Raw genomic sequence first — 25,560 nt, 5'->3', positions numbered from 1 at the left:
AGTGGAGACGCAGACCTACTAGAGAATGGACTTGTGGATATGGGGGGGGGGGTAGGCTGTGACTAAGTGAGAGAGTGGAATGGACATATATACACTACCAAACGTAGAATAGATAGCTAGTGGGAAGCAGCCTCATAGCACAGGGAGATCAGCTCAGTGCTTTGTGACCACCTAGAGGGGTGGGATAGGGAGGGTGGGAGGGAGGGAGACTCAAGAGGGAAGAGATATGGGAACATGTGTATATGTATAACTGATTCACTTTGTTATAAAGCAGAAACTAACAAACCATTGTAAAGCAATTATACTCCAATAAAGATGTTAAAAAAATCAAATGTCTTTTAAAGCATGGCAAGAAAGTAACAAAATTCCTCAAAGGACAAAAATTAAAAGACTGGAAAATTCTGCAGGGTTAGTAAGCACAGGCTGGGGTTTGCCCTAGAATCAGTCTGCATTGGATTCAAACTTGGGTTTCAATGAGGCAAAGCCAGGAGTTCAAACAGGTGAGATACTAAGATCTGGACATTCACATCAAGGTGGGATCCTTGAATGGCTGCACCCACAGAGATGAAGCAGAAAAAGCCCCATCTTGCATAGGACGATGATGGGGCCACATGTCTGTCTTGCCCTTGGCTTAGATGGGAAAATAAGAAAACACTTTCCTGAGAATTCCTAACCACAAGCCCACAATCACTCAATCTGGGAATCAAAATTCATGCTACATGGGTTGCCAACAAAATTTAAATCAAAATTTAGTTTAAATTAACCCCAGATGATAGGGCTTCCAGGCATCTGGCAGAAGCAAGCATGAATTCTTTGTGGAGGAACATATTTTAAATCCAGGTCCCACAGGATTCCCACAGATAAAGTTCAAAACAACATGAGCTCAAAAACAAGAACACAAATACTAACCAAAAGAATGACAATTGTAGCTAGATTAATAAAAAAAAATAGATTTTAGAGCAAAGAACACTTGATAAAAACATTAACACATACTGTTAAAAGTTAATTCATCAGGAAGAATGCACAATTCTAAATTACTGGGTGTATGGACCCAGTAACATAACTTAAATATATATAAAGCCAAAATACAATTGTGAGATAAACCAATAAATCCACCATTACAATGAGAGATTTTAACACACCTATCTCAGTAATTGATAGATCCAGTGATGCCCCCCCACAAAAAAATTGATAGGTTAAGTGATAAAAATCTGTAATATGGAAGCTTTGAACAACACAATTATGTCTACTTTAATGGACATAAATGGATATCTGATAGATGATAAATGGAAAATAGACAATAAATGAAAAACAGACAAAGCCAATAAATGTGCTTGGAATGATGAGACATTTGGGAAAGAAAAAACCTACTCCACATCATACAAATACTGAACTCTTGATTTCCTTCCCAATCTTCCTTCCTGAAAATTTTCTCATGGTAATAATCATCATAAGTCAAAAAACTTACCGTCATCACTGACCCTCTTTTTTCCTCTTAACCACATCCAATCCTTTAGCTTATCTTGTTGGCTCTACTTTTGAAATAGATTCTACCACTTATCATCACTTCTACAGTCACTACCCGAGCCCAAACCACCATCATCTCGTGCCTAAACCACTGCAATATCCTCCTAACTGGTCCTCAAACCCTTCCTGTGTCCTATGGTCTACTCTTCATCTAAAATATAAGCAACTTCATATCAGAAACACATGCTCAAATATTTCCAATGACTTCCCATCTCCCCCCAAGTAAGAGCCAAAGTCTTGACCAAGTTTTGGCACCAAACCACCTCTCTGGTCTCTGATCCTACCTTCTCCCCTACACTCACTTTGCTCCAGGCACACTGGTCTCATTTTTATTCCATGTTCACGCCAAGCAAGTTCCCATCTTTACAGCACTGCACGTGCTGTTCCCTCTACATGAAGGCTGTTCCTGCATATATTCCCATGGCTCATTCTTTCACTTCCTTTACACCTCTGCCCAAATGTCAGTTTTACAAAAGGAGTTGTCTCTGACCATCTCTAACCATCAACCTATAGAAATGTAGTATACACACCTCTTCCTCTATCACTTTCTATCCTGTTACACATCTTTGCCATTTTCCATAGCATTTACCACCACAGGAAAAATGTATATACTTTATTTCCTTTTTTATTTCACTAGAATGTAAAATATTTGAAAGCAAGAACTCAGTGTCTTTTTTTCCACTGCAGTATTTTCAGCACCTATAACAGTCAGTACCTAGCACAGAGTAAATACTCAATTAAACTTTGTTTTATAAATTCATCAATAAATAATACATATGATATAGCAGAGTAAACAAGGACCCCTGGGTCAGACAACCTAGATTTGGATCCAGTCTTTGCCACTCATTATGTGAATTTGGGCAAAATCATAACCTCACTAAGATTCCATTGTCTCATCTTCAAAAAGGGACTGTAAATACCTAAATTGTAATTATAATTTTTTCAAAGATAAAAATTACATATATACACATATATTTAGTATGTGTGAAACATTAATCATATATAAATCACTGTGGTTTATAATTAGTAGGTGCTTAATAAGTAATATGTGTCATTATTTTTTATTTTTGGAGACACCTTTCTACTATATCTCTCTCTGTAATGACCAAGCTGGATCTCAGTGCAAGGTCCTAGAATATTGCACCAGTAAGACAGTGCCCTGGTGAGGCTAAGTAAAATTCTTTGAATACAGCTTCAAATCTATTTTTTCTAGGTGCGTTCAGAGTCCTAGCATTAATCAATGATTCCATTTGTCACCATGGTAGGGGACCACTTGTATACATAATTAGATGAATAACTTATTTATATAATGATCATTTAAAGAATCCTTTGAAACTCAGATATCACTTGAAACATTAATTTTGTATAACTTGTAAAAGAAACTGTATTAATCACAAAAAAGCTCTTCATGTATAGCATATTACAACTCACATATTAACTTTGATGTAGCAGTAAGAAAACCAGTTTTTAAAATGGACCAAAGACCTTAACAGATACCTCACCAAAGAAGATGTACAAACGGCAAATAAGCATATGTCATCAGAGAAGTGGAAATTCAAACAACAATGAGATACCACCACACATCTATTAGAATGGCCAAAATCTGTAACACTGACAATACCAAATGCTGGCTAGGATGCAGAGCAACAGGAACTCTCTCACTCATCTTTGGGGAAAAGGTAAAATAGTACAGACACTTTAAAAGACAGTTTGGCAGTTACTTACAAAACTAAATATGTTCTTACCATACATTCCAGCAATCATGTCCCTTGGTATTTACCCAAAGGAGTTGAAAACTTATGTCCACACAAAAACCTGTACTTTATGGCAGCTTTATTCGTAATTGCTAAAACCTGGAAGCAAACAAGGTGTCCTTCAGTAGGTGAATGGGTAAATAAACTGTGGTACATCCAGACAATGAACTATTATTCAGCACTAAAAAGAAATGAGCTGTCAAGCCATGAAAAGACAGGAAGGAACCTTAAATGCATACTATTAAGTGAAAAAATCCAATCTGAAAAGGCTACATACTGTATGATTCTAATTATATGACATTCTGGAAAATAGAAAACTATGGCAACAGTAAAAAGATCAGTGGTTGCCAGGGGTTGGAGGGAATGGATAAACAGGTAGAGCACAGAGGATTTCTAGGTCAGTGAAAATACTCTATAAAATCCTATAATGATGGATACATGTCATTATACATTTGTCCATACTCAAAATCATAGTACTGAATATAGCTCATCTTCCTGGAGCATCACTTTTAACAATGGGGCTGGGAGAGAGGAACAATGCTTGAGTGAGATAATCTAACTACATTTTAAAAATGTATTTTCTATTTTACAACATAAAGATACATTACAGAGGAGAATGTAAAGCATGAATAATTCTTTTTTCAAAATCAATCATAAGCCTCCCAAGAAGTTTCGTTTGAGACTTTCTATGGACAATTACAGACTCCATCCTCAACTTGATATAAAGAAAAATAAGGATTCTGTTCTCTCAACTGCTCTTCAACATGGTACTAGAGGTTCTAGCCACTGCAGTAAGGCAATAAAAATAAAAAGCATTTAGACTGAGGAATGGTAAGGTAAAACTGTCTTTATTCACAGACAATTTTATTGTCTATACAGAAAACCCCACACAGTAGAACTATAATTACTTGGCAAGGCTGCACAATAAAAGATCAATATACAAAAATCAACTTATTTCCATATACAAGGAATGAACAATTGGAAATAGACATTTAAAACTTTTGCAATAGCATCAAAAATATGAAAGGCTAAGACATGGATCTGACAAGCTGTAAGACCTGTATACTGAGAACTACAAAACATTGCTGAGAACAATTAAAGAAGACATAAATATATGGGCAAAAGGCCTCACACTGATTGTTAAGATGTCAGTCAGTCCCCAACTGATCTGTAGATTCAATGAAATGTCAGTCAAACTCCCAAAAGGTTTGTTTTCCTTCTTTTTTTTTTTTTGGTAATTAACAAGCTAAGACCATGAAAATGCATGACAGACTGGGAGAAAATATCTGAAAGTATATGTCTGATAAAGGATTTGTATCCAGAGTACACACACACATACACACACACACACAAACACACAAACACACATGCAGTTTGTTGTATATAAATTATACCTCAATAAAAGTTTAAAAATTAAAACAAATTAAATAAGGCAATCTCTTGTTTCTGAAGGATTCTTATGTCATTTCAAAAATCAGTTTTAAGAAGCACAGGATTATGTGATCTTTAAGATCAGGGACTATGATTTCTGTTTTTTCTTTCCTTTCCACCAGGGTCTGAAACCACACATACAAGTCTTAAGAGAACATCTCAATTTAAAACTATAATTATCTCACAAGCAAGAAGTCTGGAAGGAGGATGTGCCAGGCTTGACAGCTCAGTAATTTCATCAAGGATGCAAGTTCTCTCTGTCCTTCTGTTTAGCCATCTTTAGCATTTTGGCTTTTCATTCTTAGGCTTATCACCTCATTCTCAGAGAATGGCTAAGGCATCATATTCTCCAGCAACAGCCTCCAAAGCAGTAATCAATGAAGGTATGAAAGAAAGGAGTCCTTCCTCCTGTAACACTCTATTTAGATGAAATAAGACCTTTCCCAGAAGCCCCTTGGGTCACCCTCCCAGCACTTGACCAATCACTGTCAGGGCAGACTAAGATTACTTTAAATCTGCCTTCAACCAATTCCACATCTAAAACAGTGGGTGGCCCTCAACAAAATCAGGATTCTGTTAACAAAGAAGAAAAGAGGTAAATGACTAGTAGCCAACTGAAAAAGTCTTCTACCAACGTTGAGTTACAATATAAATAGAAACCCTGAACTGCTTTTACTATTACCGATATACTTAACTTCCTATCCTTTATATTCCAGAAAAAAAGCATGAATATAAATGTTTAACTATTTACCCATAGATAAATGGTTTCAAAAGAGCACTTCTGGTAGTTTATAATACAATATGCTTTAAAATAAGGGTTAGGGCTTCTCTGGTGGCGCAGTGGTTGAGAGTCCGCCTGCCGATGCAGGAGACACGGGTTCGTGTCCCGGTCCGGGAAGATCCCACATGCCGCGGAGCGGCTGGGCCCGTGAGCCATGGCCGCTGAGCCTGCGTGTCCGGAGCCTGTGCTCCGCAAAGGGAGAGGCCACAACAGTGAGAGGCCCGCGTACCGCAAAAAAAAAAAAAAAAAAAGGGTTAAATAACCTACACCCAGTTGAAAGAAAGAGAAGGGGTATGACATGGGTATTGGTAATTGTGAAATATACTAGAACACAGAGTTTGAAAACTTGCTGCTACCATTGATTTCTGAATCTCAAAGAAATAAAAACAGAAAGGAAAACACACTAATAAAATCGATCTTGACATGGACAATACAGAATATGAAATAGTAACTTTCTTTGTAACGCTTTAGTCATTTCTTATGATCATTTCATTTTTACCAAGGTCATTTTCTTCAGAAACAATTAAAATTAGTTCACATTCTCTGTGCAGTACAGCACTGCGGTTGGGTTCAGTGCGAGAAGCCTCAGATTTATTCTATTGAGGATAAGAAATCCTGGCCAAGGGTTTTCAATGTGTTCAACCCAGTTATGCAGAACACTGGGAACTGAATATGGTAGGGATGCATGTGGCTTCAAATCAGTCTGAAATATCAGTAAAGCTTTACCCTGTGTGACTTCAAAATACACCAGTGGAAGTTCTCTAGACTCAAAACTTCAACAAATGTCCTAAGTGAAAGCTCTGGGACATGAAAAAAACCAAGCATGCTTGGATTGTAAAGAACACTGCCTGGGACTCAAAAATCCAGGTATGAACCCACTATCATCCACTGGCTGTGGGTGATAACCTCTTTAATCTCCCTGGTCCATAGTTTCATTGTATCTATGAAATGATAGAGTTGGACTGTTTGGTCTCTGCTGTCTCGTCAAGCTTTAAAATGCAAAGATTATGCCAAAGGGGCAACATTTAGAAAAAGGAAAAAGCTAATTAAGTAGGCATCCTTAAATTTCTAGGAGCTTTTTCATAAACATCCAGATGTCAAAGGATATTATTTAATAACATTATAAAGTCTGAAAAAAGCTTTAACAGCACAAATATTTTCCTTTTCTATCAATTCCTAAATTTGTTACTTGTACCAAAGACAGAGAAAATCAGACACTGGGAGCACATTTTTCCTCCCAATTCCTTGTATAAATGTTGATACACTCAATCTAATAGAATCTAACAGCAAAGCAGCTTCCGGCTTAAGAGCCCAACATCAACATTCAATCCATCTTCATGTAACAAACACCAATATCCTGAAGACCTTCAGTTAATTCCCTTACATCTCAAGCTTAACATTAAGGGCTCAAGAATGGACATGTGTACATACAATTCCAATGACAGTGCAAGAAACAATAAAATAAACTAAGGGGAAAAAATTAGTCTAGCATTAAAATAGTAAACCTATTAAACCAGAAACGCTTGGTGTAAAATTTACTCCCTTGAAGTTTAGCAGATTCACTTAACATTCTAAAATAATTATGCGTAACCTGAAATTATCACGAATGATTCCTGATTTACTTCTGCAGAATAACTTACGCACAATGGAATGTGTCGGAATCATCCAAAAAGTAAGCAGATACCATTACAGAAAATACCATATAGATGTTTAGCAGACAAGCACTCCAGAAAGACATCTTATCCAACCATTGATAACAAGTTACTGAACAAACCTTTAAACACCTCTTAGGATTTTTCAGAGTTTCAATCACAAATTATTTTCCTAAGATAATATGCAAGTCCTTTCATTTTGAATGACTTTCAAAATCCAAGGTGTTAAACAAACAAAAGGAGGGAAAAAAGCATCAGTCTAGCTGGGATCCCAGCCTATAAAAACCTTGCTTCATGGAAAAAAAAAATAAGAAGTCCACAATCTCACAGTGAGGATGGAAACAAACAGGAATCATTATGGACATTATTATGCAAATCACAGAGGATTGAAGAAAGGGGGAGCCTTCAGTCCAGGGTGAGCGAGCAGAGGTAACCACCTTTACAAGAGTCTCATTGAAGGATACCTGCACTGCTAGGCAGCTCCAGTTAGCAGTGCCCTGACATTGTCCCTTTCATTTTATGAGAGTGCTCTCAGAACTGAAGTCACAAAGGCTTTTTACTTTAAACTTACGGACTTCCAGACTTACTTCCCTTAATATTAATATTTGAAGCACTGTTATGATCTGTGACATCTACTCTATACTTTTCATATCCGAGCACCATAACTAAACTGTGGCCATATGTAGTTAAACAGTATACAAAAGTATACAATATATATCATTTATCAAAGTTATGCATTTAAAAATCACTGATTATACAGAGTAGTTCGCAAATACCTGCACGTTATAAGATTTGTAAAATAAACAGAAAACTTTGAGGCAAGGGCTACTCAGACAAAAGTTAGCTAAAACAAAGGTATAAAGCTGTAAGGTATAAAGACATCCTAAAAACAACCATAATATACTTTTAAATCTTTGTTGAATAAATATTTTAACTTCCTGTGCAAGACTTTAATCTATTGTTTAATTCCGGGTCAAAATGAAGTAACCCAATTATGCACTCTGTTATATAAAAGGCCCAGAGGATGAAATTACATCTCTCTTTAATAAGATCCTTTGAAATCCTATCCTAGAGTAACTTAGCAGCCAAATTATTTTTCTTCTGTTAATGCTGATTGAGCAGTAAATAATAACTAGGAGAAAAACAAACATGTAAAATAAAGTGTTTCACACCTTTGCTGGAGAGTTCTTAAATGACCCTGAGCTACCAACAACTTCAGTATAAGCTCAAATGCAATTATTTCATCAACCTCTAAATAAATCAGTAATTCAAGGCAGTTTTCAGGGTGTTAATTTTAATTTCTAGCTGTTAAAAATCTGTATACAAAAGTATTCAAATTTTAGTGCTGAGGTTGAAACGAATAAAAAAATATTGTTGCAAAACACAGTGCTGAATTGATACAGCCACTACAGAGAACACTATGGAGGTTCCTTAAAAAACTAAGAATAGAATTACCATATGACCCAGCAATCCCATTACTGGGCATATACCCAGAGAAAACCATAATCTAAAAAGACACATGCACCCCAATGTTCATTGCAACACTATTTACAATGGCCAGGCCATGAAAGCAACCTAAATGCCCATTGACAGATGAATGGATAAAGAAGATATGGTACATATATACAATATAATATTACTCAGCCATATAAAGGAACAGAATTGGGTCATTTGTAGAGATGTGGATGGGTCTAGAGACTGTCATACAGAGTGAAGTAAGTCAGAAAGAGAAAAACAAATATCGTATATTAATGCATATATGTGGAATCTAGAAAAATGGTACAGGTGAACCGGTTTGCAAGGCAGAAGTAGAGACACAGATGTAGAGAACAAATGTATGGACACCAAGGGGGGAAAGTGGAGATGGGGGTGGGGGGGGTGATGAATTGGGTGATTGGGATTGACATGTATACACTGATGTGTATAAAATTGATGACTAATAAGAACCTGATGTATAAAAAATAAATAAATAAAATAAAATAAAAATTTTAAGGGTTTAAACATTAAGAACAAAGCAAAAAAAAACACAAACAAACAAACAAAGAAAAAAAACCACAGTGCTGTTGCAATGGCCTTAGCCCGATAAGGTGCTTAAGCCCTCCCAGCCTCTATTTTTGCATCTATAAAATAAAGGGTTTGGAAACAGCAATCTCTAAAGTTCCCTACCACCTCTAAAACAAGCCCACTAGCCCTCAGTATCAAGCATGGCCATATGAAAAGGAGATAAATTAGGTGAGACATTTAATATAAAGGAAACATGAGTGTGCTTTTGAGTCTTCCTAAAGACCCTGGTATAGAAAAAACAGCACCTACGCTGTTCCACCTAGGCCCGTTTTTTAATCAGTAGACTGAAAAATAAAGAACCATCTATTTTATAGTCCTGCCTCTGCCCCTTTCACATCATCTCTGGTGTGACCTGTGAATTACAGAAAGTGTTAATATAAAAGAAATGGACACAGATCCAAGTTTTTTCTCCTTCAGTATGAACACTCAAAACATCTCAGTGTCGTTGTTGCTGACGCTGTGGTTGAAGACACAAGTCAGAGTGGAGGACTGAAAAATCAAGAGCTCATTTTCCCAGGGGACTCGCCTAGCAGTTAATATTGGAGCCAGACTGCCTCGGTTAAAATCCTGCTCCCTCACCCACTAGCTGGGTGGCCCCCTCATCTATAAACTGGGGGATAATAATAGTGCCCACTTCATCAAGCTGTCGTGAGAATTAAACGAGCTGATATACACAAAGCATTCAGAAAGCCCAAGTGAGGACTGCATAAATGTTAGCTGTGAGCATCTGGGACTCACAATCTAGGTATAATCCGCTGTCCACAGGCGTCGTCCACAGCAGTTTGGGGAAAACAGTAAAAGTTAAACGAAGTAGGCAATGTCTGTCCCTTCTTTTCGAACTCCCTTTTAATTTTTGGGCAGACCTTTCTCCACCCTGCCATGCTGGCTCCTGCCAAGAGATTTAACATGAACTTCTTCCCATGTGAACACTAACAAGGGTATTTGCATCCTAAAGAAGTCTGAGCAGAGAAATCAGTCCTCCGTCCAAGAAGATATGAAATAATAGTATTCCTCGTACTTTGAGGCAAGTACTTTCTCAGTCCAACTCTGTTGTCTAATTTGCCACAATCCCATCTAAATAAATAGGCTCTTCTTTTTGTTAGATGTACCGATATCCAAAGAAAACAGAGAAAGCAGTTTCTTCCAAAGATGAGAGGCATTTTCATTGACCACAAAAGTGTTTATTTTTCTCTTGTCTCTTCCTAATGGTTTTGATGCAATAAATAAATAAATAAATAAATAAACTTCCCATGCTAACACACAGCCTTAAGTCCTAATCAGTGTGACCTACTTTGCTAAAAGAAAACTGAAAACGTCTCACAATATTGAGTTCTAGGAGATCTCTTTCCATTTTTAAAAATAATGCCTATTGCTGATCTTCTTAAGCATTTAATACTAATTACACTACCTAAGCATTTAATCCTAACCATGCTTCCATTCACTTCCTGATCTTGTACTTCCCTCCTATGGAACTAAATAAAAAAGAATGTCATCCAGGGAGATCACCTTAGAATATCCAAAGATGCGGGCATTCTCTAACATTTTCAGTCAGAGGGTGGATCCCTCCTTCATCTCACCGTTATCTTCTCCATTCTGACCTCCGCTGACCCCTCCTCCCTCTGTGACAACTTGAGTCAATTCTCCACGGAGTCCTTTTCCCCCCTGTCGCCAACCACACACAAGCTTCCCCTTGTTTGAAAAAGGTGCTCCGTTCAATCACTCATCTGCCTCTCTTCTTTCAACACACCAACTTCCTCTTACTTCCTCATCATCTTTTCTGTGTTGAACCTCTGAGATGCCTCTACATCTTTTCTGTGTTCAACCTCTGTGTTGAACTGTAAAAGGACTGTGTCCTGAGGGGCCTCCAATGGCCTTCTAATAAACAAATGAAATAGCCTTCTTCTCAGCCCCCATTCTGCTTGGCTTCTTGAAATGTCAGCAAGTGATGACCAATTCCTCCTGAAAGTTATTCTTGGACGCTGGTTCTGAAGACAGTATTACCCTGACCTTCCTTTCTTTTCCCTATCGCAGTCTCTCCTGATTCATCTTCCTCTTTCTACTTCATAAACATGGCATTCTCGTAAGTGTATTCTCATCCTCCTGCCCTTTTGCCAGCTATAATTTCCCCTTATATACAGCACCTTAAAAAATACTGTTCCTGCTCTACGTGACCGGCCTAGACATCTCCTCCACGGCACCACAGAGGTTTACAAGTTGCTAGTTTGACGTGTTCTCCAAAGTTCTAAATTCAAACACATCTCTCTGATTACTGAAGTCACTGACACGTGGTCCTGAACTCTTACTGGTATTCCCTAAGCTTGAAACTCCAGGATAATCCTTGCCTTTTCCTTCTCCATATCTACTACACACCTTCCTCCCATTAACCCTGTTGGTTCAGTAAAGCTTCATGTTCTTTACATTGATTCTTTCCTAGCTTTCTTTCCACTGTCACACATTTAGGCCAGGAGTTGGCCACGTATCGTCCACAGCCTGCCACCTGTTTATGTAAAAAAAAGTTTTATTAGAACACAGCCATGCCCGTTCACGTATGCGTTACCTACGGCTGCTCTCACACTCCACCAGCAGAGGTGAGGAGTTGTACAGAGACTACATGGCAAAAGCCAAAATTATTTACTGTCTTGACTTTTGCCAAAAAAAGTTTCCTGCCCCCGGTTTAAGCCTTTTTCAGCTCACACATAAACTGCTTCAAGGGCCCCTAAACCATCCTCCGGGCCAAGTTGCATACCTTCACTCATCTTCCTACCATCTGGTTAATTTTCCTAGAACAACATTTTTTAAATACTATTCTCTTGCTCAAAAATTATGGGACTTTTCCATTACATCCAAGATAAAGGTCCAATGATAGGGCAGCATCTTATACATCTCTACACTTCATGTCATGACAAGCATCATGCTGGTAACCAAGCACCCTGTAAATACCGAAACTTGGCTTCAAAGACCCTTTCAGTCTGGTCTCAAGACTTCTCAGCCAGAGTTCCCACACTCTATATCTTCATCCCCACGAAGCTTCTCATTCAGTCGTTCTAATCCATCTACAGTTCCTGGGCAGGCTTTATTGCCTTACAGTTTGCACTTTTGAGTTTTCATTCCTGCTATTCACCCGGCCAGGATAGGTCCTATTGTGTCCATACAGTTCCATCTTTTCTTTCAAGATCAAGTTAACATATGACCTAGCCTATCTAGAATTCCTTTTTTGACCTTTGTTGAACAGACTTTCCCTGCTGATAGCATAGTACTTATTATTCTATACTGTTAACTTGGCAATGTTGTTTTGCTTTCTTGCTTAAGTTCTGTATTATCATGTGTTTGTCTTTTCATCCTAATTCCCTCAATAATTTAATATAGCATATTATATTAATGTTCAGGTAAACTTCCTCAAATATTTTGCAGGGAATAAATATATAAACAAATAACTCATTGAAAGTAGACATAATATAGATCAATGATGCTTGCCTCCCCCCAGAAGACATCTGTCCACGGCTAGGGACATTTTTGATTGACTGTCGCTAAAGAAAGAGAGTGGGGGAGGGTGGGGAAGAAGAAGGTGCTACTGACATCTTGTGGGTAGATACCAAAATGATTCTAAACATCATCCAACGCACAGGATAGCCCCCACTCCAAAGAATTACCCCACCTGAACGTCAGTAATGCTGAAGCTGAATATCCCTCATGTAGATCAATTCTTTGCTAAGTTGGGATGCATAGAAACATCATATCTACAAACAGAGCAATAAGAAAGTAATACTTGTTGACTATTTTCTTCTAAATATTTATGGGTTTTTGTTACTTGGACAGAAAATGCAAAGAAGTGAATGATGTTTGAATACCTATTCGGCTGTCTGCTGGCTTTTTCTCCCAAGAGGGGTAAACCCAGTAACCAGTAACTCAGGCATAATATATGATCCTTAAGAAACTTGAAAGAAAGCACATCAAAGGAGAATTCACTGACTCTGGCAACACTAGCTGCAGCATACCTCAGTGCTTACAGGTGTTATGGTAGTAGGACAAAGATGCTGTCTTATGTAAACTGTCATCTCTTTAACCTCTAAATTTGAATGCCCCAGAGCTCAGTCCTTTCAATTTGTCTCCATCTAGACTTCATCTCTTGGTGATCTCAACCAATAGTAGTTCTGTAAATACCACCAATACCCTGAAGCCTCCCAAATTTATTTCAAGTCCAACCTTCTCTCCTGGGTTCCATATGGTTACAACTAACTGACTCCCCCAACATTTCCACTTATTTTTCAAATATCAGGTAAAACTTATTATGTCCCTATTAACTCAGTTGCTTAATACTCTCCTGGGAAGCTGTCCTCCACTCAGGGCCTCAGCAATTCAATCTTCCTCCATCTTGGAGCTCTACCATCTTTACCTGCAACCCTCCTCCTCATTCTCCACACTAGGCAAACATAGAGACTAAAGAATCATGCACAGGCTTTTCACTGCCTCAGCCTGCAAATAATACACATATCACTTCCCCTAAACTAGCTGTATCGTCCTGTCTAAATGTAAGGAGGCTAGAAAGTGTAGTCCCGGATACACCAGAAAAGAGAAGTATGAAACAGGGTTGGTGAAAACACGGCAATGTCTCTGCTACCATGTCTAAAATTGAACTCCTGATCTCCACCCTCAACCTGTTCCTTCTAACTCATTCCATCTCAGTAAATGCCCAACTCCATCCTTCCCACTGCTCAGAACAACGACCTGGAAGTCAAGGTCTTTCTTTCTCTCACAATCCACATCCAATCCATCAGCAAGTCATCTTGGCTCTACATTCAAACCATATCCTGAAACCAGCCATTTCTCACCATTTCTACTGCTATCTTGTCCATTTCACACCTGGATACTTAGAATAGCCCAGTTTCTACTCTTGACCTTATATGGCCCATTTTCAACATAGCATACAGGATGATCTTTTAAAAACTGAAGTCCCATCATGTCATCCCTAAGCTCAAAACCCTCGAATTGCTTCACATGTCACTCAGAGCAAAGCTCAAGCTCTTACAATGGCCTAAAGACCTCTACACAATCTGTACTCCTCACCTCCACACTCCCATTCTGATCACTTCCTTATCTCCCCCTTGGTTTCTCCGCCACTGCCACCACCACTGGCCTCCTTTTTATTCCTTGACTGTATCAGACATGGCGCCATCTCACTTTTTTCATAGTTGCTGTTCCTTCTAACCAAAATCCACCTTCCCCAGATACCCACATGGCTTCTTCAAATCTTTGCACAATGCCATCTTCTCAGCGAGATCCTCCTGACTACTCTCCCAAAACTGCAACTTACTCCCCCCATACATCTTAGCTCCAGAACTTCCTGTCCTCCTCCCTGCTTTATTTGGTTTTTCTGGCCGCACTATTACTTTCTAGTATATACTGGTTTGCTGTTCATCTCTCCCCACTAGAATATAATAAGCTCCAAGAGAATAATATTTGTCTATTTTGTCCACCAAGTATTTCCACCATCTAAAACTATGCTTCAAATATAGCAGTTCCTCACAAATATTCACTGAATAAATTAGTAGCTACTGCCCAAATCTCATTTTTAAATAACTCTAGAACATCTTACAATCATACATTAAACTAAAAGTTTGGGCAGGACAGAAACTGTAATATATTCACCTTTTAATCCTTAGTTTAACAAATTTCCTGACAGAGGGTGAGAAATTTTTATTTAATTGTGTTTGTTGAATTATCATCAATTTTCATATACTATTCTCTCTTACCACTCCCTATTCTAAAGATTTAGTGACGACAATTGTGCAATTGATTTGTAATCGTAGTGGAATAACTTCCATTCCTCTCCACAATATTTAAAACTTTTGCTCTTTGTTTAAATAAATTGAGATCAAGTTGAGTTTCAATCCATACTTTAAGATACCAAATGTATTGAAGGGTCTGAAAACCATTTAAGTTTATGAAAGCAGGTAAGATAATGTGTGCAGCAGCATGGATTCTGGAATAAGACTTGGCGAGCTCACACTCCATCAGCACAGCTTTCTAGCGGTCACAACCTTGAATGTGATCTCTAAGCTCAGCATCAGCATGCTCTTCTTTCAGTCGGGGTTATGACGGAGGCTGCCACATGGGGCTGTTGTGTGGTTTAATGAGACGAGTCACACAAAGCACTTAGCATGACAGCTATCAGTGAATGCAAGCTGTTTTCATTAGTGAATATTTTCCATTTGGCATATACCTTATAGCAAAAGTTACGTTATATTAATTTTTCCACTTCTCAAAATTATTGAAGCAAGAAAGAAAGAGATTATATTTCTATCATAAATAGTTATTTTTATTTTAATTCATAAGGTAGAATTATTGGACAATCAATATACCATACGTAAGTTGTAAATTTAGATAAGAGACTTCTGGTACCCAAAGATATCATCGCTCTTATTTGCACCTATACTACGCAAACAAAGTGCTCAAAGCTGGGTAACTACCCAGCTCAGGATCAGCAAGTATGCGCTTGCTCCTGGGGTAGGAGCTAGCCCTCCTCACTACCAAGTTCATGGCAGATTGCACTCTACTGATAATGTTACTCTTCCGATGAGCCAGGAGGTAGATTTAGGGTTCTTCTCCACATAGTTGACACAAACTGATCGGAGTTGACAGAAGAAAAGTCTAATATCTACTCTCTAGATCTTGACAAATGGTATGCAATTACAACCCGTATTCTGTATAATACGGAGCTTTCCTTCTCTCTCTTTACATATCTGTGTGTATTCTAAAATTTGTGGAAAAGTTTTATTAAATTAAGTTATAATTTTAGAAGGTCATAGAAGATAATAATTCATGGAATCTTCCTGTGAATCTTCATAAGCTCATGCAAAAATATAGAAATTCAAAGTTAGAAAATTGCTTATAATGAAAGAGCAAGTCTCAGTGACTAATAAAAATTAAAATATATTTAACGTATCTACTTGGTAATTTCACCGTTTAGGTACTCTATTATCTAAATGCAAAGCAAAGCCATAATTGGCAATTGGGAGTTACAATAGTTCTGAAATTGATTCAGCTTTAAGCAGAATTCCATTGAATTCTGAAGTATATTGTCCAGTTGGGTGGTATAAAAAATACATATTGTAAATATGGTTCTTTTGACTAGTTAAAAGGACAAATTCTTCCAGATTTGTAACCTCAAAAACAATAACCTGATTTCGGTTAGATCTGAATAAAATACACTGTATGCATGATCTAAAATCAATTAGACTATCCAAGAAAAAAGCAATAGAAGAGTAATAGGATTTCCAGATATTGATAATGCTACATTATCAAAAGTGAAATAGTGATTTAAACTGAAACTAATAAAAATAATTCTTTTCTATGTAGTGTTGAAACATTGATAGAAGTTGGTGATTCTGAAGCTCTACATCTAGATGACAAGTTTGATGGTATATTCAATTCCATACAACAGCTAAAAGTCTCAGAGAGCAGCTCAGGTTTTAAAGATGTGCTAGTGGCTATAGTCAAAAATGATAATATGGAATCTCTAAGAACAAACAGCTGAGGAATAATCTAGAATCTTTTGGTATTCCAGGGGTGAAAAACAGAGACAGAAAAGAAATTAATTTATTAAACTAACTAGAATTTTAATATGCATTATTAAATTAGCAGGTTTGATGCAAGAAAATAAATACTATTAATATCTACATATATATGAACTTCTAAAAATACTGCTGAAATATATGATGTAAAATATGTATCCAATGGATGTGACTTAGTTTAGAAATCATTAGTTGAAATATGTCATCAGTAATATAAATTAACTGATTCAGTCACGATGTTTTACATATGTAGGAAAATTCAGGCCCTTAATATTTTAATATTAGGGAATGCAACTGTACCATAAACTGTAACTCATTTCACCTAGTAGCCACTAATATTTTATTGTATAACATATACTACATAAAATTAACAAACAAAATATTTTTTCAAACCTTCTAGCTTGATGAGTAATGTAGGTCAGACTCCCTCTCACTTTGATATGAATGAATCAGACCAGAAAAAATCTGTGGGAATCTTTAGTACCACCAAAATATGACTTTAAAATACCTCAGTGTATAAAGATACTATTGAAGCTATAAATATTGCTCAGTCTTTATTTGAATACAAGGAATATAATATATTTCAGAGTATAAAATGAACTTCTGATTATCAGTATAAATACTGTTTTGTATGATCTAGATTCATATTTATTAACAAGAGCAACATTTCCTTAAAAACTGTAGCAAGCGGGCTTCCCTGGTGACGCAGTGGTTGAGAGTCCGCCTGCCGATGCAGGGGACACGGGTTCGTGCCCCGGTCCGGGAAGATCCCACATGCCGCGGAGCGGCTGGGCTCGTGAGCCATGGCCACTGAGCCTGCGCGTCCGGAGCCTGTGCTCCGCAACGGGAGAGGCCACAACAGTGAGAGGCCCGCGTACCGCAAAAAAAAAAGTACCGCAAGAAAAAAAACTGTAGCAAGCTATAACTATAAGAATAAACAAACTGCTTCTAAATAATTATGAAGTTCTAATAAAGAACTTCAGACAAATATGAAAGTTAAATCTTAGTTTAATTGCTTACCTCTTAATATTTCCTAGATTCTCTAAGCAAGACTGCAAAAAAATGATCCAGATATAATGCAAAAGAAAAAAAAAATTAAGGACCAAACTTTGTTTTGATCACATGCTGTTAAACTAGTGTTACATGTTATATGCAATTTAAAAAAAAATGTTAAGTGATACATGAATTCATGAGTCAGTAATCCATTCTGAGAGTAACATTTTGGCTTTCTAAAATTTGTCAGGCTCTTCATTAACATACCTTACTAACAGTATATAAAAGCTTTTGAAGAAAACATTTATTGAATGTCAGCAAGAATTGTACTAAGAAGTAAGGGTACGAGATGAATAAGACCCACTATTACTCTTAAGTAGTTTATAATCTAGTAGAGAGGCAAATAAACAGATAAGATTTCAGTTCTGTGGGGTAATTCCTGGGATAGAGGTAAATGCCAAAGGGTACGGCAGCACATTGTAGAGGCCCCTGACCCAGCGTGGCTGACAGCACAGGGAAGAAGGAGGCAACCTGAGAGCCCTGTTCAGAGGGAGTGAAGCCCTCAGTGAGTCTTCGAGATTAACAAGTTCTCCGGTGGGGAAGAAGCCCATATGGGAAGAGGCTATGGTGCTTGCAAATGCATAGAAACCACAGAGTCTGCAAGATTCAGGGAACTGAAAGAAGCCAGAAATGAGACTGGAGATACAGACAAGCAATTAAGTCTGTGTGCTTTGCTACACACTTGGGATTTTCTCTTGAAGGCAAGAAAAGGCCTGTGAAGGATATTAAGTAATACAATGATGGGATTAGGTATGTAAATTAGGAAGGCCACTCTAGAAACAAAACAGAAAAAGACAGTTAAGAGATAAAAATAAAGATCCAAAGTAAGGATATAGAGATAAGAGAACAACTTTGAGAGATATTAAAAATTAAGAATGGATAGGACTTTGAGATGGGGATGCAGGAGAAAAGGATGACTACATGTTTTCTGAATTAACTTACTCAGTAGCTGATGCTGCCATCCACTGAGATGGGAAGTAGTGGAATAGAGGAGAAAGGGGGGAAAATTGTGAGAGGAGAGCTGGTGAGTTCAGTTTTCATCTGCTGAGTCCATAGACCTCTGTGCTTCCAGTCAGGGATGTCTGCCAGAAGGTAGTTGAATATGCAAAAATGAACACACATACTCATTAAAGACCATATGAATATACCAGGCTATTGTAATATTTGCTAACATTTTTTGAGTTTTTACTCTAAGGAAGGCATGTGCTGAGTCTTTCTCATAACATCTTTTTATTATCCTCCCCACTCTACAGATGAGGAAGAGTTTGAGAAATTTCCCAATGGTATTTAAGTGTCAGAGATGTCTGATTTCACAACTCAAGTCCTTACCTTATGTTGTATCATGCAAAATTCATTCATTACAGGTTTTAGGACCAGATAACAGTGGGTTCAATTCTAATCTCTGCTACTTAAGAGTTGTTTGAGCTTAATTTTCTCTAAACCATAGTTTCCTTATCTGTAAAATGGTGGCGATAACAAACACATTACAAGGATATGGTAAGGATGGGAGAAAGTACACAGAAAATGCTTAGATGTGCATTAAGTGCATAAACTGCCACCTATTGTTATGTCTATGCCGAGAGGGAAAAAAAAAACTCTTTCTTGAAGTAAAATAGCTATGATCTAAGTAAATTCCCTTTCATCTTATTATGAGCCCTCTTTTAATTTCACCCTATTTGTTCTATATCTTAAGAAACACTAAGTATCATTTTTCAAAAAGCTGTGAGACATTAATCAATATACTCTGGAAGATTTAAAGTCACTTAAAGATCTCATTCAAATAGGAATCATTTCAATGTAATGGGAGTTGATTCTAGAGTGAGGAAAGTCCAAATAAGAAAACTCAAATGCGATAAGGCACGGAGAGAGCTTTGGACTTGGAGTCAGAAGACCATTGAGAAGTCCCAACTCTGACTTGGGACTTAATAGACTCAAGTTTCCCTTTGCACATGGACAAGATGAACAGATGAGCCTGTATGTTCTTATAAGTCTAAGAATGCTGAACAAGAAGGCTTTATGATGTTTATAAAAACCAAAGCAATTAAGCCATGAACACTTGATGCAAACTTCAAGTTTCCTGTGGTTTAAAGCAGAAGCGCCCACTCTTGATGGCCTATCAAACCACTCCACAGATCAGGAGCTGTCAATTTGACTCTGATGGGATCAAGACCCTCAGATGGAGAGTTCAGTGTTGGCGAAGGAAAAGAGAAAGGGAGAATGGAGAGCAATCTTTCCTTCTCTCAAAATCTCTCCCATTCTCATCACTGATTCAGCAGCTGGGTTTGAGCTGAGGTCACCCAAGACTTCTGATTCTCAAACCTGGCTGAACATTAACAACACTGAGAACTTAATTTTTTAAAAATACTGAGTTCCACAGCCCTAAAATATCACTGGAAGGAAACTCTATATGATTTACAAGTGCTGGGTTTCACTTTGTAAAAGATGGTATGAAGCATTTGAGGTAATAACCTCAGTCTAATGGTAAACCTAAAACTATATTCTCTTGAACCTCTTTTAACTGTATTGAAACAAAAATTTGTTCTTAAGTATATACACACCCTAAAGTAATTAACTGGATCAACCATCCCTGTTTGCACAGACTCCACCTGCTTTAGCTTTGAAAATTCTATGTCCCAGGAAATTCCTGGGTCTCTGGAAAACAGGGACAGTTGGTCAGTCTAACACAGACACACACACACACACTCACGCATACTTGCACACATGGACACAAACTTTTAAGTAATCCTCAGTGTGTTAGAACAAAGTACAGATAGACAGTAGTCCTCTCATGAAGCATCGCCACTAAGATAATGTCATCATTCACTCACGTACGTATATGGTCACACTTACAGACCTCTGACGCCACTGGGGTCCAAAAACATACAATGGCATGGGTGACATATCATCATGCTGACTATCGTCCCTTATGCTAGAGTCTACACTACCAATACTTATAATTCAATAACCAGAATTTTTAAAAAACTACCTTGAAGCCCCTGCCTCCCAACTGCCTTTTGTCTACTTTTGTAAAAACTCGAGCCATTTTTGAGGAATAATATCTCTACTATTTGACAGAATTTTTAATAGCCTTATGGCTTTGTAATTTTTTGTTACATTTTTCCTGTAATGATGCCGTGTGAAATTAAATAATAATATAATATACAAAGAAATTAGATAATAGTCATGATGTCTGTCTATAAATTAAAACTTGATTATCATTTCATCTAAATGAAATAGTTAATAGGAAATAATTTAAATTAGCTTAGAATGGCATGTATACACAAGAACACACATTATTTTGAATTTTTAAATTGAACTCGTTATAGAAATCGTTTCTAGAGCCACATTATTATACACCAATACACTGTCCTCTATTGCCTGATGGAAACATGAGACTTTAAGTTCAAGTCATAATTATACAAGCTAATGGAGACTAGCATCAGTCTGCATAACACACACGTAGTAAGTACACGTATCTCCTTACTTGTGACATCACTAGTTGTCTGTGGGCAGAGCAGCTTGGGCCACGGTTGGTAGAACTGTGGGATTGTGAGGGAAGATCTCCCACTGACACCAGTTCCACACACTAAAGAACTAGTGTCATGGAGACACTACTAATAAGTTAGGAGGAAAGGCCATATAAATCCTTTCCCTTTGAGAAATCCGAATCTTAAAATGGTTGCCACCAATCTTGTGCATTCTTCACTCTCCAAAGAGCTTAGCAAATAAAGAAATCCCTTCAGGACTGCGGTCACCATCCTTGAAATGAACAATAAGCATGCTAGTAATATGCTTCTCCTTTCATGCTTCTGACATTCAACAACACATGCACTATCCAAGCACATCTGGAATAAAACCCAACAAAGGAGGTGTGTAAAGTCGTTGAGACTGTCAAAAACACTTGGCATGATTTCAATGCCCTCATCTTTCTACCACTGGCTTTACAAGTAGACAATCAAGGAAGACCTCAAAATATGATATCATTAATCAGAAAGAGTATACCTTTCCAAAGGTCTATTTCATGATCTTGAAAGAGAATTTAAAAATCAATGAAAAAATAACAAAAACTTGCTTTTTACAGTATATTCTTTTTTAGTATGATTTTGAGTAGTCTTACCACAACATTTTTCAGCAAAACTGAGATTGAATTAAGACTTACTGATTGTTCATTTAAATCCTGGGAGTCTTCCATGTGGTTTTCTTACTTCTCCCGCCACTCCCGAGTAGAAGCAGCTTCCTTCAATTAAAAATGGACTATCTAAAACAAAAAGATGAAAACAAAGTGGAAAAATGAAAAAGTTATCTTTTGAAATTATTTGTAAAATTACCAAAACTTTGATTTACATGAGAGCTGGTAATCTGTAGAAGCATTATTTTTAAAGAACAAAATTCATTATCCCCGTATCTGATAGAAATAGTGATCTTGAAAATCACATCATAGTAAAACTGAGATATATAAACAGCTACTCAGGCATCCTGCAGATAAGCCAAAACATCTGAGGACAGATTCAGAGACCCAGGCTGTAATAAACACCTAGTCTGCTATTTTGCTGAGAGATGTCTGTCATTAAGCAATTGATAGGTTAAAAATTAAAAGTCTGTGTTAACCATTCATTTTCTAAAGTACATAAAATTGAAAAAATACAATGTGTATTTTAATGTGACAGTTCTCTATTACAGGAAAATTTGTCTTAATAGCCAGACTCAGTTCTGAAACATATAATGTTATAAAATGCACACCCGATTTTAAAAAGAGAATGAAAAAAACTATTATGCTAAAGAAGGTATTACAGAAATATGTGGGAAGGATAACTGGTCAGTAAACTACTAAAAAAAAAGTTCATCTTTACTCCATATCATATATTAAAAATTTTCTAGGCAAACTGAAGTTTAAAAAAACTCTAAGAAAAATAGGCATATATATTTTTAATTCCCAGATAGAGAAGACTTATATAATAAAAGCAATGGAATATAAAACAAAAAAGCCAAACACCCCCTTGAGTTCCCCCCACACACAAATAATAACAATTAAAAGATACATGAAAATATAAAAAGAAGTATCTCCACAAATATCAAACTCAATGGGCTAATGTCCTTAACATACAAAGAGCTCTTACAATCCAAATAGAAAGGCACACACACTCCTACAGAAAAATGGTCAATCACCACAAAACACTGTTCAGACTCACGAATAAATGAAATGCACTTTAAAATAGCTACGATACATTTCTAGCCCTTCATATTCTAGTTCTAAAATAAAATTAAAAGAATATGAGAGATTAAAAAAGATTTATATAAAAAAGTGTTCATCATAGGCATAAACACAGATATAAATTATTAAATGCACATTTCAAGGAATATTTGGTGACATCAAAAATTTCTGAGAATATAATTTCAGTGGAAAATACGTATTCCAATCTGCAGAAACAATATGTTCCCAATTCAGTTTATTGAACAGTCAACATATGCAAGCGTTTTGCTCAGTTTTACACATTCCCCACTACAACCAGGTAGGTGTGGTTTTAATTTCTGCTTCGCATTATGGTCTACAATAAACCTGTTACTTTCCTTATTAGAACACAAGACATTTTAAAGTGTAAATTGTTTTATGCATATACCAACACAGAGACACAGATCAAACATTTTTTTTCTAATTTTTTTCTGATTTTCTCAAATTTTTTTTAATTTTTAAAAGTCATAAAATGCTCATGGTAACATGTAATGTGAAAGTCTCAGTAAGATACTGATTGAGAATACTGCAAAACCAGAAAAGTGTCATTTGAAAGAAAAGCACAATTTTAAAGTGCATTTAAGATGGGAAGGGGGAAGGCACACTGAAAGGTGTTGCAGTATACATCTGAATTCAGGAGGACAGGTAGGCAAGAAGTTCTAGATTTAAAGATGTCATTCTTTGTGTTGGAGGTGGACCTGAGAAATGGTGACTAGAAAAAGACCAACTCTTTTCCTTTTACTTCACACCTCCATCTTTCTTCTCCCATTCTCCTCCAACTCCTCCTTATGGACCCTCATATCACATCTGGGTCTCTCTGTTCCTGCTTCCTGCTGATCTCTTGCTTGCTCCTCCTATCCTAGCAGACCTCCTGATCCTTGGCCCTGCACACTGTCCCCTCCCCTGGTGACCAGGACCTCCTTGGCTCAGCCTCACCTTGGATATGGTGCATACCTTAGGATGTATGGCCACCAGTCTAATTGATGCTGACCTGCTAAGACTCAACACCTACTAGCATCATGAGCCCTTCCTCTCTCCTCCAGGAGGGAATATTGATGGAACATCTCCTTTTGATGGATGATCTATCATGCCATTTTCTGCTCACTACCTGGATAACAAATTAGCCAAATACTCTCCTGAAGGGGAGAATCCGATGTTCCTTTTCATTCTAATAGATGGGTAAGATGAATGGTAAAAACACTGTACCATAGTACAAAGGGAAGGGACACTATATTCAGCTATGTAAAAACAAAAGAAAAACTTTGTATTTCTGAATAGAGAAAAACAGACCCAAAAGTGAAAGGACACAACAGATTATGAAAAATATCTTCAATAAATATTATAAACTTTGTGACCTTGAGAACAAAGAAATTGGTAAGGAAAAGTTTAAGGACCTTTTAAGGTCCTTGAGCAAGGATGTGAAAATACAGATCATTATTTAAAATGTAAATAATAAATAAACATTTGGAAAAGTGTTCACTTTCACAGTTGCCAAAATATGTAAACTTAAGCAACAAGCATACATTTTGGATTCCTGTATACATCGTCAATAACTAAACCATTTTAAATATTACTAACACCCAGTGTTGGAAAGGATACAGTGAAAAAGGTGTCCTCATTCAACTGCCACTGATAATGTCAAGTTTTCTAATATTTTTGGAAAGCAGTCTGTCACTGCATTTTAAAATATGCTTAAACTTTTTTATCTAATAACTTTCCTAAGGAGTAAACTATTCCTCTCCAAAAGTCACAAGGTATTCATTACAGTGTTATTCATAATAAAAACTAGAAGCAGCCTCATCTTTGTAGAGCATTGATTAAACAAATTATGGTCAGTAAATTTAATATAATATAATTTAAGGATCGAAAGTATAATTATAAAAATGACATGGAAAAGCAAAAAATTACTGATTGTATATTAAGTGAAAAAAAATCAGAACACAAAATTTTAGCTATGCTAACAGTAATGTACAACTAAGCGTGTGTTTGGATATTCATTAAAAAGAAACATTAAAAAAATAACAATTTGATAAAGAATTATATCTTTGGCTTCACATTCTTTGATTATTATTGATTTTATTTTCTGTGCAATAAATAAAATTTTTTTTCCACCAAAATACAGGAGCACAGAGTAAGTAAAACCAAATGATGCTAAAATGATTTTACAAGATCAGTTAAAACCACAGCAAACAAAGAAAGTGAATTTTCTAAGCAGTAGACACTTTCTCCAAGTGACCTCTGTGGCTTTTCCTATGGAATAAATTTCAAAGCCAGCGTAATCTCTTTAGGGCAGGCATTCTTTATCCTATATACTAGTGTCATCTACAGCACCTCGCTCAGTGCCTGGCAAGCATTAGGTGGTTAACAAATATTAATTGAATGAATGACAAAATTAATGGTGGATGAAATCATACATAATGTACTTGATGATGTGAACAAAAAGTATAAACAGCCATATAATTTAACTTATGAAAATCCTGTCTCAAATATGTGGCTA

The 25,560-nt window shown here is 36.8% G+C and overlaps 1 protein-coding gene across 33 annotated transcripts in view; it reads right to left on the bottom strand.

The window, feature by feature from the left end:
- The window catches only part of EYA4 (EYA transcriptional coactivator and phosphatase 4), a 297,153-nt gene that overhangs the window by 210,433 nt on the left and 61,160 nt on the right, over window positions 1-25,560 (bottom strand). For 32 of the 33 annotated variants that reach the window (XM_067010839.1, XM_067010811.1, XM_067010830.1 and 29 more), the window contains one exon: window positions 21,993-22,091. The exons of the other annotated variant lie outside the window; for it this stretch is intronic. In XM_067010839.1, the coding sequence (XP_066866940.1) occupies window positions 21,993-22,025 (33 nt within the window). In that variant the 5' untranslated portion in view covers window positions 22,026-22,091. The remainder of the gene's footprint in view (window positions 1-21,992; window positions 22,092-25,560) is intronic. 33 annotated transcript variants of the gene reach the window in all.

This window comes from Kogia breviceps, chromosome 13, assembly GCF_026419965.1.
Source record: "Kogia breviceps isolate mKogBre1 chromosome 13, mKogBre1 haplotype 1, whole genome shotgun sequence".
Lineage (NCBI taxonomy): Eukaryota > Metazoa > Chordata > Mammalia > Artiodactyla > Physeteridae > Kogia > Kogia breviceps.
This window is presented reverse-complemented; position numbering and strand designations above follow the sequence as displayed.